Source organism: Mesoplodon bidens, assembly GCF_964165515.1.
Source record: "Mesoplodon bidens genome assembly, chromosome: 9".
Lineage (NCBI taxonomy): Eukaryota > Metazoa > Chordata > Mammalia > Artiodactyla > Ziphiidae > Mesoplodon > Mesoplodon bidens.
In genome coordinates, this window is record NC_138166.1 from 73,581,119 (window position 1) to 73,599,857 (window position 18,739).

An 18,739-nucleotide genomic window follows, 5' to 3' on the forward strand; every position below is an offset into this window, starting at 1 on the left:
ATGAATCCTTATCACTGTATGTTTGGATAAAATAAGACTTCCATGCATTAAACAATACAGGACTTTCTATTTGAGAAGTAAGCTTCCAACACTTTGAAGGGTTGCAGTTATTTCTCCTCAAGGATGACAAACATAAGTGCCCCCAAGGTATGGCTCCTCCCTGTTCAAGTTCAATGCTCTAGTCTCAGTGCTCCTATCACTGGCCCTTGCTTGGCCTATTTTTACAATGTGCACTGTTCCATGTCATTTGTTTGGTAACACTCAACATCAACAACTGCCACCAAATCAATAACAGAAGGCTGAAGATTTTTAAAAAAGGAATCAAAAGATATGTAGCCTGCTTTGTACCAAGCCACCTGAAACTAGGTGCTTTTTGTAATAATGAAAATGTGAGGCCACGTGGACAGGAGAGATAGTTCCAGATTCCTGAAGAAGGCTCACGGCCAATTGGTCTCAGGTACACCAAATGTGGTTTTAGGTTCATGACTGGGATACCCAGAAGAAAGAGTGCACAGCATACTCAAGGAGGTATGAAAATGCTCTGGAACCCCCAAATCATCTCATCATCAAGGACAGTTTTTAGCAATTTCAAAAGGATGTATATTCGTTTCCAAGGGATGCCTTAAAAAGTATCACAAACTAGGTGGCTTAAAGCAATAGAAATTTACAGTCTCATGGTTCTGGAGTCTGGATGTCCAAAATCAAAATGTCAGCAGGGCCATGCTCCCTCTGAAACCTGAAGGGGAATCCATCCTTGTCTCTCCCTAGCTTCTGGTTTTCTGGCAATCTTTGGCATTCCTTGGCTTACAGCTGCATAACTCAAATCAATCATATGGCCTTCTCCTTGCGTCTTCACATTACCATCTACTTATAAGGATGCCAGCCATCTCAGATGGGGAGCCCCCTTCTACACCAGGGTGACCTCATCCTAATTATATCTACAAGACCCTGTCTCCAAATAAGGTCACATTCTGAGGTACTGGGGATTAGGACTTCATTGTACCTTTTTGAGAGGAACACAATTTTGAGAGGAACACAGTTTACATAACAGGATGTAAACTAGGAGTGTATATTTTTGTTATCAGAGCAGGGAAATTTAACTTAAATTTTCAAAGTGTAATACAAACCCAAGGATCATTTATTCTCCCTCCTAAGAAGAGCAAAAGATGGAGAAACCTGGTGGTTGCCTTCAGGTGAAAGGCAAAAGGAGAGGAAGAATAAGGCAAAAAGGAATTAATCTAAAGCAAAGAGAGTCTTGTCTGCTTGGTGTTGCTGCCACTTTCAGACACATCCAGTCAGTCAGCTGGAGCATCTTCTCCCCCGGGGCATGTATGCCTCATGTTTACAATAAACTCCAGAAGGCTAACGCACATGCAAGAGATGAGCTAATCCTTCTTATTTGCTTAATGGCAGAATGCAAAATAAGCACCCATCTGCACAAAATGATTTCAGGAATGCCAAGAGGTTCTCCTGTTCCAAGATAGCTCCTCCATCCTCCCAACACTGCTACTGAAATCCCTGACACTTCCCCACTTCTCCTGGTTTGGGTGCCTGGGCCAGAAGCTCCTGATGTAGTATTGACCATTGCCCCTGGCACTGTCCCAAATATTTTGCATAAGTTAAGTCATTTAATACACAGAATAATCTTATGAAGTATGTACCATTATACCCACAATTTACAGATAAGAAACTAAGGCACAGGGAGTTTTAGTGGCTTAGCAAAGCTGAGATTCAAAGCAGCCCTCATGCTATCAATCAGGGTACCATATTGCCTTTCAACAGTAGAGAGCAACACAGCAACTAACTTAATATCATGCCCACTCAGATCTGAGTGTTAGGTTTTTCAGATCCTCTCACCTAGCAGAGAGCTAAGACGGCCTAAGACAGTTTTTTTTTTTTCTCAAAGTGTCTTACCTATAACCACTTGCATCAAAATGAGGGAAGAGGTACAGACACCAGGACCCTACTCTCAGACACAACCGATTCAGAATCTCAGTGCCCAGAAATCTGCATTTTCACAAAGAAATGAGTGGACTAATGTTTGAGAACCACTGGCCCTACAGGAATGGAATAGGGAAAGGTACAATGTTATGGTAAACCAGAAAAAGCCACAGAGAGGTGACAAGGCAATGGGGACCCTCGTAACCAATGGTCAATGACTCATGGGGTCCTGACCAGAGAAGAGCTTGGTTGCTGGAGAGTGAGGGTAATGCTGAGCATGGAGGTTTGACAGCAGAAGGAGGCCAGCCACATCCTCTGGCTTGGATTCACATGCCCTGTCCTGGTAGAAATGGTTATGCTGAGTCAGGGCAGCATTTTCTGTTAGTTTGGATGGGAAGCATGGTTGCAGGCAAGGGAGAGCAACCAGAGCATGTGGATTCAGAAATTCCTACGTGACTCTGATTGAGTAGGGCTTCATAAACAGAATAAGGACTGGTGTGGGGTTAAAGAGAGTTGTGTGATGGAGGATCCAAGAGACCTAAGTCCTGCGTTTGGTTCAGTCACTGATTACAACCTCCCTGAGACTCAGGTTCCTCGTCTGTAAAATGGGGGAAATAACACCTGCTTTGAAGGTCCTCACATACAGGATGTGATGAACCAGTTGAGGCATATAGTACTCTATAACGTATGTCACTGCTTTTCCAAAACCTCTGTACAACTCTCCTGCCTCAGAATATATCTGCCACACTCATGCCCTAAGTCCATTAATGACACAATAAAGGACAGTTGGAGATGATGCTCTGCCTTGCTCTGTGCATCCCCCTATAACCCCTGCCAGGAAAAAGAACATAGTCACCTAAATTCATTCTAAAGTACAAATTACAATGTAGGCCTCCTGCACTGGGGAAACACACACACACACACAGGAAAACATGAGGAAAAGTGGAGACTAGAGACACCAAAGAACAAATTCACTCTCCTCACTCTATCTCTTCCCCACTGGTGTGCTCTACTGATCCCCCGAAGAGCTGGGCTGCTACTTCTGCTTCTACCCCTGCTTCCCCTCCTCAACATACTCCAGTGCGTGCCCCCTGCTTTGGGGCCAGGTCTACACAACTGTAGTTATTCAGATCATTGAGGCAAAACCCAACCAAGCAAAAACATGCTTTAATCAATATATTCTAAATCATTCTTCCTTAAAGCTAAAGACTTCTGAGTTTGAATGGCCCCCTCCTCTGTAGGCTTTCCATGCTGTTCAAGTAATTTAAATGATAACCAACCCTACACTTCATTTTGATCAGGTCGTGGTATTATAGAGCTATGGTGAAAAGAACATCTCTTTTAATAAAATGGGATACCAAAAATATCAATAAGTAAAAGTGCACTTGTGAAATCGGAAAAGAATTCATAGTAGTTAATATGATAGTTAATGTATGCCTACATTCTTTCAATGGACATTTATAGCTCCTTTAAAATACTATACATATTGAAGGAATATTTGCTAATTAATGTGTGCATAGTACTACTAGGAATTGTGGAGGATACCAAGATGGGTACAACAGATACAGACCTGCCCTAGGTCCTGGTTTGGTCCATTCATTTATTAGTTAAGTGACCTTTCCTTATTCTTGTTATGAAGATAACCTAGAACTTCACAAGTTTGCGAAGAGAAGCAGATGAGTGAAATAGGACACCATATGTATAAAATATCATTATTCTGTGGTCTCTGTAATGTCTGAGAAGCAACAACAGGGAGGTCAATCCAAAGAGAGACACTCAAGGGTCCCAGCTAGAGGCCCAGGCCAGGGACTGCAGGTCCCCTCTGCACCCCTCTTTCTACACCCAGCCCTCTTCTGTCACTCAGAGGTAGGTATATACCCATCTTTCTGTCCTCTTCCAGCTTGAAACCCTGGTTAGTAATGCAGCCCTCTCCCTTCAGGCAATCCTGTGCTCTCCCACAAGGTGAAGTTGCCTAGCACCTGCCAGCCCAAAGCAGCCCAAGAACACTTCAATGTTCCCACCCCAGGTTTACATTTTTCCTAGGACTGTGTGTGGATCCTCTGGAAATCCAAGCAATCACGAGCATTAAGGATACAGTCCAGGCCTCCTCTTTTCAGTCTGGGCTGCAAGAACACTGCAGCTTTTTTCCTACAGTGGTGCTAGTTCAGCCCAGTAAACAAATGGGTATTTTGCCCTTGCCCCTGAGAAAACACATAGGCATTAGAGCAAAGTTCCTGTGTTCTGGTAACATTTAATTGTGTTAGTTCTCAGCCCTCTCTACACCCACACACTCATGGACAACATTTATTCCACTGATTTCAAAGGCTGTTCAACATGTTGGAAATATGTGAGAGAACACTGAGGGGAGTTTGAAATTAGTCTCAACCCTCCTTCTGTATGTGTGGGTTTGGTTCATGTGTTAGGATTTTAGAAGTACATATTTGATTTTTAAAACATGCATTTGTTTATACTGGGTTTAGAGTCATGAAAAATAAATCAGGATTTCTATTGCCAGTTTTTGTGTTTTTCATAATAAATAGTAGTCATTCATCCTTGTCCAATAATAAATATTTATAGGTTTAAATTAGGAAAAGCTTTTCAAGAGAATTTCCATTCATTCATTATCCATCAACTTCCAGATGCCAGCCAGCACGTGAGGAGTTTCCAGAAAGAAGCAGGAAGCAGACTAGGGCTTCCAGGCATGGAGGGGAAAGAGTATCAGCAACAAAAAGAAGTTGTCACTAAATCCAAATGGATGTGTCAATCGCTAGTTCAGTCTTTTTCATAAGATTCCCCAGGCCCCAACCCAGAGAGTGTGATCTGAGTCTGAAATGGGCTTGAGCATCTGCATTTTAACAAGCATCCTCCCTCCAGTTGATTCTTTTGCAACCCCTGTGCTGGTGCATTCAAGACATTATATTCAGAAGTCAAGATTCAGTGATGCGTCTTCTAGGTGGAGCTGGCTCTTAGTCTTTGGTGCATATCTGGGTAGAAAGCCAAGCACTTTATGGATATGCGCTGATAACACTATCAATTGCCTAAAACTTTTCTAATATTCAGTTTGATATGAATTGTAGAAAGTTGAAAATGCTGCATTTCCTTCTCATATATTTCTAGACTTTGCTCCAGGACCAAATTCCAGGATATTTATGTACATTCATTATATACATTTTTCTATAAGCTTAAAAATTAAATTATCTAACAGAAAAAGAGCAATGTAATAGAAAATAAAACATGATCATCAAAATAAAGATGGTTTATTTTAGTCACCTCTAGCTGCATAACCAATGACCCCCAAATTTAGTAGCTTAGAACAACAAATATTTACCATCTAACAGTGTGTCAGAAATCCAGGTGTGACTTAGCTGAGTAGTTCTGGTTCAGGGCCTCTCACAGGCTGCAGTCCAGGTGTCAGGGCTGGAGTCATCTCAAAGCCCGACTAGGAGAAGACCCATTTCCAAGCTCACTCGCATGGCCAATGGTAGGATTCAGTTCCTCCCAGGCTGCTGGATTGAGGACTCAGTTTTTCAGTGGCTGTTGGCTAGAGTTCTCCCTCAGTTAACTTCCACACAGACCTCTCCATAGGGCCGCTTACAACATGGCAGCTGGCTTCCAGCAGAGCAAGCAAGCAAGAGAGCAAGAAAGGAAGCAAGATGATGCCATGGTCTTTTGTAACCTAATCTTGGAAGTGACCACCCCATCACTTTTGCCACATTTTACTATTTAGAAGCAAATCAAAGCATGAATTACACATGCTTTTTTTTTACACATTACACATGTTACACAAAGCATGAATACCAAGAAGTGGGGGAGGGGGGATCACTGCGAGTCATCTTAGATGCTATCACAGAATACATGAATTTGCTTTTTCATAGTCAATTTATCATCCTACTTACACTTTGCTAAAACTAAATGTTAATGTAAAACAAACTCTTCTGATACAGGTTAAGGAGTACATTCTGGGGGTAGAGTCCAGTAGTGTTGAAAAGATATTTTGAGGTTATTAATTGAAGCCAGGTTTCTAGATGAGGAGCTGTACACCTACTATGCCAACCAACAGGAAAGAGTGTTAGTTACTATATCACTTAAGAATGCTCTCTGCTATAGGTAATAGAAAATCTGAAGAGCTGTGGCTTAAAAATAAGAGCATAAGGAGAAGTCTAGAGGCAGACAGCTACTGGCATTGTTTCAGTAGTTTGGTAATAGCAAAAGCAGCATCTTCTATTCTCTTGGTCTTTTAATTATACATGTCACCTCATGGTCACAAGATGACTTCTCTACACTAAGGCAACACATCATTTTCTAAGTAGGATGAAAGGGGCAAAGGGCCACACCATATGCCTCTGTTTCTTTTCATAAGGAAGATAAAGCTTTCCTGGAAGTCTTGCCCAGCAGACTTCTACTTAGATCTCATTGGCCAGAATTGGGTCACATGTCTGCTCTAAACTGACCACTCACCAAGGAGACTAAGATTACCCTGGCAAGTCTAAACCAACTATAACTTAACTCTGAGATAAAAGAATTACTTCCAAGACCTGAATAAACGAAGATTCACTTGGCAGAGAAGTGGGACTGTGGATTTAGAGCAGGCAACACACGTCTTCTGTAAACATCTTGTTTGTTATTATTTATGTGCTCCATATATCCAATACAATCACAATTTTGTGATTTTTTCACAATTTTCACAAAAGTCTAAAAAGATATTTTCCCACAGAAACAGAAAAGGCAAGCATCATTGCTTATTAAATCTCAAATATACTTAAAGTTTCCTTCTTGAAAATTCCTTATTCATAAATAAAATGTCCAAATTTTGAGACAAAAAATGACCCCATGGTTTTTTAATCCTGTGTACATATAAAATGTTTTTTAAATATTTCCATTGCATACATTTAACAAGATGAAATATTCTGAGACTTACTGTATTAGCCAGCTATTATTAAAACACAATGAGACAGATTGCTTTTCTTGAACATCTGCTGATAGATTTTTGTTAACTTATGTTTCCAAAATTATAGCATCATAAGTCAATGTTGCACAAAAGTATTTAATGTCATTTATAAAAATCTAGTGATATAAACTGTTGACTCCTTATAAAGCATCTATTAAGACACAGAAATATCACTGAAGCATATTTATGCCTTTGATCTTGCGGTCTGCATAATGATTCGGGCCAGAGGCGCAACTTGTTCCATAGACTACAGAACAGAAAATCAGTTCTTGGAGAAGCTGCTCAGCCTCATCTGAGGCATCCCATTCTAAGAAACTAAATGGCACCTGCATGTCTTGGTTTTTGTGTTTGTTTAAAAGCAAATCTCTAACTGCTGTTCTGCTCCAAATCTAGGTGAGTAGATAAAGTTCTGCTCTGAGCAAGACCTGCCCTCCTATAGAGGGATAAGAGGAGTATGTCCCTGAGGGAATGGGACGCCAGAGTGACAGCTTTGATAAGGGATAAATCAAACCGATGATGCATGTGAACGATGAGTACACTGGGGATTGTCAGAAACAGGCATCGTCATTCATTCAATGATGTTCAAATTCACATACAAGCCTAGCTGCTTTTTACATTGACCACGGAATGTAGCATCCAGATGATTGAGGGTGTGTGGTGACAGCAGACAGCTGTGGAAGAGCCTAGGAGAGTTTCTAAGTCTGAATTCCAATCCTGTGCCTGCCATTAAGTGGGAAAGTATTCTTGATCCAGTCATCTGACAGCTTTGCCCACCGATTTCTCTATCTCAAATGGGACTCCTTTTCTTTAAGGATCCCTTCAGCTTTAAATACCTATGAATCTGCTAAAGCAACTATGCTTTGATTGATGGAATTGTGAACTACCTTTAGATGGAATGACTGATTACTAACAGAACTTTGTTGGGTTCAGTGCATTATGAATACATATCAAAATGCACAATGAGGATATTTTTCAAAATATTCCCTCCAGTTTTCTTCACCCTAGATAAATGTACAGAAATGTCTGTATTAGTGTTGAGAAAAGGACATTTCTCCTAACCTCACACAGAGATACATTTCAAGTCTATGTCTTAGAAGACAGTGAGAGACTTACAGGAGACCTAGAGATACCAGTGGGGTAGGCAGAGAAGGGACCTGGGGAGAGAGATGTAAGTTCCTAGGGAAATTGTGTGAAGGGCAGGGCTGGACCTAGGCCTGGGAATCAGGAAGTTACAGTTCTAATTTCAGCCTTTCCACTGATTCACTTGGGACCTTGAGAATGTCTAGCCCATTTAAATCGTGCCTCAGTTTCCTTATCTGCCAATTAGAGAGAGTCCTTGGCTAGGTGCCCAGAATTGTGAGAACATAATGTTCAGGGCCATGGAAATTCAATCAGTACCAAAAATGCAAAACATCCTAGTTACTAGATGTCCTAACTTAAAATGGAAACATTAACAAGAGTAATTCCTTTAATAATCAAAATGTGAATGTTTTAGAAAGCATATCTATATGGGTGAAACTTAAGCAAATAAGGCTACTGGAAGAGCTTATAGTCCTAGGGATACATAAGCAAAAAAAGGTCAAACTTGGAGTAGAACAAGTTCCAGTTTTGCCACTTATCATCCTTGTGACCTTGGGTAATTTCTTAACCTCCCACAGTAGCCCCATATGTAAAATGAGAATAAGAGCACGCATCTCAGAGGGTTGTGGTAAAGATGATTACAGATGGAAGTTAGTTCTTTTGAAGCATTGATGAGGTTTGAATTCACAGCCACCGTATACTTTGCAGCTGATAGTTTCTCTTATTGCAATTAAAAAGCTTAGTCACCCAGAGCAAGTAATTTTTTAATGCCGTTTATTAAGCATTTACTGTATTGCAATGCTCTATCCCCATGCTAAGCACTTTGCATAAATTTTCTCATGTTCTCCTCACAAAAAACCTATTACTATTACTGCTGCAGAAATGGAGGTGGAGAGAAATTAAACATTATTTCTGGCTTCATTGTGTTTCCTTAAGCTGCCTTATTTTTTTTCTCAGCTGCATCTAATTGGCTCTACTTTTAATATTATTTTAAGCCACTTAAAGTTTTTAAGACTAAAGCCGCAATTAACTGAATATATTTATATAACATGTTAGTTTTGTCATGTTGCTGTCCACCCCTGGAGACCTGCTCTAAATTTACTTGGATATTTGGGGCTAAATAAATCATGCTCACTGCAGTTTCTGGAAAGCACTAAAAAAGCACTAAACTTGCTTTGAAATAAAGCAAGTTAAAATAAAGCTTAAGAATTTCCAAAATGTTCATCGAAAAAAGCATTTATATTTATGTTTAGAAAAATTAACTTATCATTGAGAAATCTTACACACATGCATATGTTCATAGATCTTCACTAAGGACCAATTGTGTATAATATGTGTATGACCTCATCATAACACGGTCCTCAGAGACCACACTGTGGGAATTCTTACAGTTACCAGAGGGTTAAATTCAGTAAACTCTTTTTTGTTAATGTTCCTTTTAATTATGAAATACTATAATTGTCTTAGAGAAAATGTGAAAAATATTTTTTTAAGCAATGTGGTATTGAAGAAAGAGTCGGTATCTTTCAAACCAGATTAGAAATTCAAATCCACCTCTTATTTACCTGGACAACTTATTAAACCTTACATTTTTCTATGAAATGGGAATAATAAATTACAGAGTTGCTGTAAGTTAAATGAGAACAGTGTTTGATCATGATAGCCGATCAACAAATGTTAGTAACTATCCATTCCCTTGGAAAAGAATCTCTAGGCAGACATGCTTAAATTCTGTTCTGTAAAGAGATAGGAACCCTCTGTTCCCATAAAGTGCTTACCAGCCTTCTTTGGTAATGGACTATTTTCTAATAAAAAGCAATGGACCCTTTTCTACTGTACACTCAAAATGTATGCACCCACCAGGGCATTCATGGACCAACACTGCCCATTCCTTTGACTCAGATTAAGAACACCTGCTCTAGTGCATTCATTCTGACTTCACCAAATCCTCTTACAAAATAAGGTCATCTTTAAAAAATAAAATTCTTTGGGTACCTTTCAGTTGAATGAAGGAAAACAGCAGGGCTTTATTTTTAATAGCTCTAGGAAAATGCATTATCTGAGCAAAACGCCACAGTAGACAAGTAAACTGCACAGAAACTTCATTAAAGGACTGATCTGACTTGCCGCATAATTTAGAACAGGGTTTGAAAACACACAAGTAAATGTTTACTTCTGAGTCTAGATCTAAATGAAGAAAGAAAACATTAGAACAACAATAAATTTACTTCATTTAGATAATTGTGGACATACCATTTTTATATATTACATATTCTTAGGACATTGGACAACAGATCAAGAAACAGCATGTTCTAGAAAATAAACCTTAACTATTGGTAAGTATTATGTACTTTTTACGAAAGAGGTTTTATTGTGTTGAATCAAAAGTTGCTCCTTGGCACTGAGAGGCTCCATGGAGTCACCCAAGTCCTAATTCCCTAATCCTGAGATTAGCTGGATTGCTGCTAGCAGTCATCAACTTGTTTGGATTTCAAACTACATTAGATCCCTTCATATAGCTGCCACCACCAAGCAGTTAAGCTGGCTCTGTCCTATTCTTTTGGTGGTAATTTTTTTACCCTATGCTTAAGTTTAGTCTATATAATCCTTCCAGAGGGATAAAAGCTCCTGGGAATTAATTGCTAAAGTGAACACGTACTGTGGGAGAGAATGCTATTTGGGAAAGGGGCCAAGTTTGCATTCTGTCCCCACCATTGCTTTGTGTTTGACTTTAGCAAGTCACCTTCACCTCTCTAAACCTAAGTATCTTCTTTTGTAAAATGACAACCTACCTTCCCAGATTGGTTTGAAACCCCAGATCACATGCAGACAATGCATGTAGAAGCACTTGGTAACTGTTAAGTGCTATGTGACTGCAAACTCATTTGATTACTTCCTAGTCGCCACCAAAAGGGACGAGTACAGGTGTGGACCACTGATGTTTGCATCTGTCCTTATTCAAAACCTTACTGTTAGCTCAATTCAAAAATTAAGTTCTCTCTTAACATTTTCTTAACTGCCTTCCTAATTTTCTTCTTGCTTTTAATGTCACCTCTGCTCTCTCTAGCAGGAAAACCTGAAGCTCAAAGCTCAAAGCTCATCTTAGGCTTTTCTCTCTCCCTATCCTTGAAGTAATTAAGTCCTGTGGATTCTTCCTTTAACATCCTGAAATTCATTATTTATTCTTTTTTTTTTTCTTTTTCATGGCCTATTCCAGTTTTGGCCCTACCATCTCAAACTTGGGATACAGCAAGAATCTCTCTGCCTTGAGTCTCTTCCTTTATTCTGGGGCTGGACACTGATATCAAATTCATGTTGATAAATGACTGCACTGCTTGTGGCTACATACCTCTGCTCCAACATCTTCAATAGACCCCCACTGTATATAAAATAAAATTGAATCTGGCCTCAACCCATCTTTCCAGCCGTGGCCACACAGGTCTATCTGCCTGTGACTGACACTCACTGTATCATCCTTCCTTGTTCCTGGGGCCTTGCTCACTGCATTTTCAAGATCCCTTCTTCCTTCCTTTCCAAATCATACCCCATTTTCCAATCCCTGCTCAAGTCCCACCACCCCATGAAGACTTCTTTTTTTTTTTTTTTTTTTTTTTTACGGTACGTGGGCCTCTCATTGTTGTGGCCTCTCCCATTGCGGGGCACAGGCTCCGGACACACAGGCTCAGCGGCCATGGCTCATGGGTCCAGCTGCTCCACGGCATGTGGGATCTTCCCGGACCGGGGCACGAACCCGTGTCCCCTGCATCGGCAGGCGGACTCTCAACCACTGCGCCACCAGGGAAGCCCATGAAGACTTCTTGAATCCTCAGAGCTCACAATGATCTAATTTCCTGAAGATATTCTACCAGTTGAGTGTTTGAAGAGTTGATAATCAGTTATGAACTAACTACCCCTTAACATTGTGTGTGTAGTTGTCTTGGAGTCAATTAACTTAGGTCATGTCATTTACATTTTATTGAGTGCCATGTATACTTATCCATGTTGCTGGGTTTTACTTGAAGGCAGGAATTTTATCATATCCTTTTAGTTTCCCTCAGAGCAGCAGTTTTCAACCTTTCACACAGCAAAGAAGCACCTGAAGGACGTGTTAGAAAATCTCCTTGATGCCACTCCTAGGGATTTTTGTGGGGCCCAAATCTCTGAATTTCCTACAAATTCCAAGCGAGGCTTATGCTGCTGGGTGCCTTTTAGCACCTTACACAGAACCTGTACTTAAAAGCTAATATATATTTATGCATACTCAGAAATGGGTTTTTTTTCTTTTTTTCTTCTATTTCATGCTCATGTTCTGTCACTTCTTCCTTTTAGATTGATTTTGAAGATGTGATTGCAGAACCAGAAGGGACACACAGTTTCGATGGCATCTGGAAGGCCAGCTTCACCACCTTCACTGTGACGAAGTACTGGTTTTACCGTTTGCTGTCTGCCCTCTTTGGCATCCCAATGGCACTCATCTGGGGCATTTACTTTGCCATTCTCTCTTTTCTGCACATCTGGGCAGTTGTACCGTGCATTAAGAGTTTCTTGATTGAGATTCAGTGCATCAGCCGTGTCTATTCCATCTACGTCCACACCTTCTGTGACCCGCTATTTGAGTCTATTGGCAAAATATTCAGCAATATCCACATCAACACGCAGAAAGAAATTTAAATGACATTTCAAGGATAGAAGTATATCCAATTCTTTTTGTCCCTTTTAATTTTCTTGGTGCCAATTTCAAGTTTCAAGTTGTTAGCAACAATATATGAATGAATTTTCTTGGTTCAGAGCAAAGAAATCACTCAGTTTTCATAACTATTATTTGTCTCTTCTGAGCTATGTCTTCTATTTTTGGGGTGGTATGAATTTTTAAAACTCATTTAAAATATTTTCCTTACATTTGGATCATTGTTTTATTGGCTGAGATATGAACCTATCGTTGAAAGATAATTTGAGAGAAATATGAAGAACTGAGGAGGAAAAAAAAAGAGAACTAACAACCTCAACTGCCTATTCTAAAATGTTGATCATTTTATGGTAAGGGAAGAATTCTAGGCTACTGCCATTGAGTGCACAGGTATGTGGGCAGTTTTCGACCAACTCTTCCCTCTGAACTGTTAGTGAATTGCTGCCATTCACTTTAATGATCCAGTGGAATATAGTGATCTTTATCAAGTTAGAAAATATAATCTGCACATGATCCGACTAATGCCTTACTCTCCTGAAATTTTAACCTGTGATACTTTCTATGCCTGAATATTTGTTATATAGATGGTGACACCTAAGTGCCTTCCTGTTCTTCAGGTTTTCCTTTTCAAATAGTGTCCACCTCATCAACTTTCATTAGGTCAGCAGCCTCCCTGAAGACCAAAATTAGAAAAATCCATTACCTAGTTCTTCACACTTGTTTCTGACTCTGAGATACAGAATCAGATGAAGTTCATGTCTGCAATTGATGACACAACATCTTTACCCATATCGAGTATGGTCCACATCAGCCCCATTAAACGAATTAAGGTGGATAAATGGGGCCAAGCCCTCTCTGGGCTGGCAGGAGTAGAAGCCAACTTTCCCTGTCTCTCACCAGCTGAATGAGGTCAGCATGTCTATTCAGCTTCGTTTATTTTCAAGAATAATCAGGCTTTCCTGACTCCAAACTAATCCATCACTGGGGTGGTTTAGTGGCTGAACATTGTGTTCCCTTTTCAGCTGATCAGTGGGCCTCCGGGGAAGGGCTCATAAAATGGAGGCCATTGTGTGAGACTGTCAGAGTTGTTGCAAATGTGACCCCTTCAAAGTAAAGCACTTGCAACTGTCTGTAATGCTGTGACACATGGCCCCTCCCCCTGCCAGGAGCTTTGGACCTAATCCAAGCATCACTTTGCTCAGAGAGAAGATGGGGGTGGGGGGGCAGTAATAAAAGATTGAGGTAATTTTGCTGGAATAAATTCAAATTCTTCTGAACTCAAACTGAGGAATTTTACCTGTAAACCTGAGTCATACAGAAAGCTGCCTGGTACATCGAAAAGCTTTTTATTCCTCCTGCTCATATTAAGATTCTTCCAAGGGGGACTTTATTTTTAACCTTCAGTTATGCTTTTATTTTTATTTCCATACACCTGTTGGAATTCTGCTTATTTTTTGTTTTTTTGTTTGTTTGTTTTTTGGCCTCTTCCAGTTTTCCTGACACTTTAATTGCCAACCTGTTACCTACTTAGGTTTTTTGCATTTAAAACAGACACTGGCATGGACATAGTTTTACTTTTAAACTGTGTACATAACTGAAAATGTACTATACTGAATAATTTTTAAGTGCAAAGATATTTTTATCTTTATATGAGGAAAATCACTTGGGAAATTTCTTTGTGATTCAATCTGTAAACTGTGTATCCCAAGACATGTCTGTTCTATATAGATGCTTAGTCCCTTGTACAAATCAAGTGCTGGTCCAAAAGATTGCTGAAATTTTATATGCTTACTGATATTTTACACTTTTTTATCCTGCATGTCCTGTAAAGTTATAAGTCTGCACAATAAAAATGTTTAACAGTTTGTCAGCTTTATTATTTTTCCTCAAAACAGGTCTGTATGTGTTGATTTCTGTGGTGTGTGTGTGTGTGTGTAATAAGCATATTCATGGTGTGTGTACATATTTGTAGTATGTTTTTGGGGGGGTGGTCTTCCACTTTTCAAGACCACATTTTCCACATTTAGTTGGGCTCTTCTAAGACCATCAACATTCATGAGTTACTTCAGGTGAAAGTTATAATTAATAAGAAATATTTGTTTAGCAGTTTACTCAATGTTTTTTTTTTATGTCACCTAATTTGAGCTCCCAACAACTTTATGTGATAGATATTAACTTTCTCCACTGATAAATGATACATTCAGGGAGGGGGCTTTGCCTTGAATTTTTGCCATTTCTTAACTGGAATTTTTTAAGACACACATTTCAGAAATTATTTTGGCCTTGGCTAAGTTTACATTAAGAGCTTCTGTATTAGTCAGGGTGCTCCACAGAAACAGAACCAATAGGAAATATATGTATGAAATATACATATATGAATATATTAGGAAACTACATATAGAGAAAGAGAGAGAGAGATTAAGGAGTAAGAAAGTGGTCCATACAAGTTAAGGAAGCTAAAAAGTCTCAAGGTCTGCAGGGTAAGTCAACAAGCTGCAGACCCAGGAGAACTGATGGTGTAGTTCTAGTCCAAAAGCTGGCAGGCTGAGACCCAGGAAAAGCTGATGTTTCACTTTGAGTTCAAAGGCAGGACAAAACCAATGTTCCAGTACAAAAGAAGTCAGGCAGTAGGAATTCTCTCTTCCTCAGGAAAGGATCAGTCTTTTTGTTCTATTCAGTCCTTCAACTGATTGGATGAGGCCCACCCACATTAGAGAGGGCAATCTGCTTTACTCAGTCTACCAATTTATTTTTTTAATGTTTTTATTTCCTTATTAGTCAGCCATTTTATACACATCAGTGTATACATGTCAATCCCAATCTCCCAATTCATCACACCACAACCCCCACCTCTTGCCGCTTTCCCCTCTTGGTGTCCATATGTTTTTTCTCTACTTCTGTGTCTCAATTTCTGCTCGGCAAACCAGTTCATCTGTACCATTTTCTAGGTTCCACATATATGCGTTAATATACGATATTTGTTTTTCTCTTTCTGACTTACTTCACTCTGTATGACAGTCTCTAGATCCATCCACATATCTACAAATGAACCAATTTAGTTATCTGAGTCCTCTCCCTCGTTTTCTTGATGATTCTGGCTAATGGTTTATCAATTTTGTTTATCTTCTCAAAGAACCAGCTTTTAGTTTTATTGATCTTTGCTATTGTTTTCTTTGTTTCTATTTCATTTGTTTCTGCTCTGATCTTTATGATTTCTTTCCTTCTGCTAACTTTTGGTTTTGTTTGTTCTTCTTTCTCTAGTTCCTTTAGGTGTAACGTTAGATTGTTTTTTGAGAATTTTCTTGTTTCTTGAGGTAGGCTTGTATAGCTATAAACTTCCCTCTTAAAACTGCTTTTGCTGCATCCCATAGGTTTTGGATTGTCGTGTTTTCATTGTCATTTGTCTCTAGGTATTTTTTGATTTCCTCTTTGATTTCTTCAGTGATCTCTTGGTTATTTAGTAACGTATTGTTTAGCCTCCATGTGTTTGTGGTTTTTACATTTTTTTCCCTGTAATTCATTTCTAATCTCATAGTGTTGTGGTCAGAAAAGATGCTTGATATGATTTCAATTTTCTTAAATTTACTGAGGCTTGATTTGTGACCCAAGATGTGATCTATCCTGGAGAATGTTCCATGCTCACTTGAGAAGAAACTGTAATCTCCTGTTTTTGGATGGAATGCCCTATAAATATCAATTAAATCTATCTGGTCTATTGTGTCATTTAACGCTTGTGTTTCCTTATTAATTTTCTGTTTGGATGATCTGTCCATTTGTGTAATTGAGGTGTTAAAGTCCCCCACTATTATTGTTTTACTGTCGATTTCCTCTTTAAAGCTGTTAGCAGTTGCCTTATGTATTGAGGTGCTCCTATGTTGGGTGCATATATATTTATCATTGTTATATCTTCTTCTTGGATTGATCCCTTGATCATTATGTAGTGTCCTTCCTTGTCTCTTGTAACATTATTTTAAAGTCTATTTTACCTGATATGAGTATTGCTACTCCAGCTTTCTTTTGATTTCCATTTGCATGGAATATCTTTTTCCATCTCCTCATTTTCAGTCTGTATGTGTCCCTAGGTCTGAAGTGGGTCTCTTGTAGACAGCATATATATGGGTCTTGTTTTTGTATCCATTCAGCGGGCCTGTGTCTTTTGGTTGGAGCATTTAATCCATTCATGTTTAAGGTAATTATCGATATGTATGTTCCTATGACCATTTTCTTAATTGTTTTGGGTGTGTTTTTGTAGGTCATTTTCTTCTCTTGTGTTTCCCACTTAGAGAAGTTCCTTTAGCATTTGTTGTAGAGCTGGTTTGGTGGTGCTGAATTCTCTTAGCTTTTGCTTGTCTGTAAAGCTTTTGATTTATCCGTTGAATCTGAATGAGATCCTTGCTGGGTAGAGTAATCTTGGTTGTAGGTTCTTCCCTTTCACCACTTTAAGTATATCATGCCACTCCCTTCTGGCTTGTAGAGTTTCTGCTGAGAAATCAGCTGTTAGCCATATGGGAGTTCCCTTGTAGGTTACTTGTCATTTTTCCCTTGCTGCTTTCAGTAATTTTCCTTCATCTTTAATTTTTGCCAAGTTGATTACTATGTGTCTCAGCGTGTTTCTCCTTGGGTTTATCCTGTATGGGACTCTCTGTGCTTCCTGGACTTGGGTGGCTATTTCCTTTCCCGTGTTAGGGAAGTTTTCGACTATAATCTCTTCAAGTATTTTCTCGGGTACTTTCTCTCTCTCTTCTCCTTCTGGGGCCCCTATAATGCGAATATTGTTGCATTTAATGTCTTCCCAGAGGTTTCTAAGGCTGTCTTCATTTCTTTTCATTCTTTTTTCTTTATTCTGTTCCACAGCAGTGAATTCCACCATTATGTCTTCCAGGTCACTTACCCGTTCTTCTGCCTCAGTTATTCTGCTATTGATTCCTTCTAGTGTAGTTTTCATTTTAGTTATTGTATTGTTCATCTCTGTTTGTTTGTTCTTTAATTCTTCTGGATCTTTGTTAAAGGTTTCTTGCATCTTATTGATCTTTGCCTCCATTCTTTTTCCGAGGTCCTGGATCATCTTCACTATCATTATTCTGAATTCATTTTCTGGAAGATTGCCTATCTCCATTTCATTTAGTTGTTTTTCTGGGGTTTTATCTTGTTCCTTCATCTGGTACATAGCCCTCTGCCTTTCCATCTTGTCTTTCTGTGAATGTGGTTTTTGTTCCACAGGCTGCAGGATTGTAGTTCTTCTTGCTTCTGCTGTCTGCCCTCCCAGTCTACCAATTTAAATGTTAATCTCATCCGAGAACATCCTCATAGCAACACCCAGAATAATGTTTGACCAAATATCTGGGTACTCCAGTCAAGCTGACACATAAAATTAACCATCACAGCTTCCAAAAAAAATTTTTGCAAAGGGATCTTCTCCTAATTTCTCTCCCCCTGAAACTCCTTTCATGTTGTTAACAGAGTCCCTCCCTTTGCTGGGCTCTCAAGCAAGCACTGAGGCTGATTATTTAGTAACCCAGGCTGGCATTTGTGTTTACCCAGTAAATCCATTTCTAGTATGCAGTGTGGAGACATGCTTTTGACCGTGGCAGCATGTCAGATCTTGGCCAAAGTTAGGCCAAAGTTATTCAAGAAGAATCAGTGTAGTGACTTTAAAGAAAAGCTTTTGTACAGCAAAGGAAACCATTGACAAAACAAAAAGACAGCATACTGAATGGGAGAAAATATTTGCAAATGATATGACTGATAAGGGGTTAATATCCAAAATATATAAACAGCTCATACAACTCAACATCAAAAAAATAAACAGCTTGATTGAAAAATGGGCAGAAGATCTGAACAGACATTTTTCCAAAGAGGAAATGCAGATGCCAACAGGCACATGAAAAGGTGCTCGACATCACCAATCATTAGCATTAGGAAATGCAAATCAAAACCATAATGAGATATCACATCACATTTGTCAGAATGGCTATCATCAAAAAGAACACAACTAACAAATGTTGGAGAGGATATGGAGAAAAGGGAACCCTCCTACACTGTTGGTAGGAATGTAAATTGGTACAACCACTGTAGAAAACAGT

General features: G+C 39.2%; 2 protein-coding genes across 4 annotated transcripts in view; one reads left to right on the forward strand and one right to left on the reverse strand.

Moving 5' to 3' along the window:
• Nucleotides 1-14,520, forward strand: part of CAV1 (caveolin 1) — a 33,868-nt gene extending 19,348 nt beyond the window's left edge. For both annotated transcript variants that reach the window (XM_081244135.1, XM_081244134.1), the window contains exon 3: nt 12,299-14,520. In XM_081244135.1, the coding sequence (XP_081100261.1) occupies nt 12,299-12,640 (342 nt within the window). In that variant the 3' untranslated portion in view covers nt 12,641-14,520. The remainder of the gene's footprint in view (nt 1-12,298) is intronic.
• The window catches only part of TFEC (transcription factor EC), a 663,356-nt gene that overhangs the window by 546,804 nt on the left and 97,813 nt on the right, over nt 1-18,739 (reverse strand). The window lies entirely within an intron of this gene.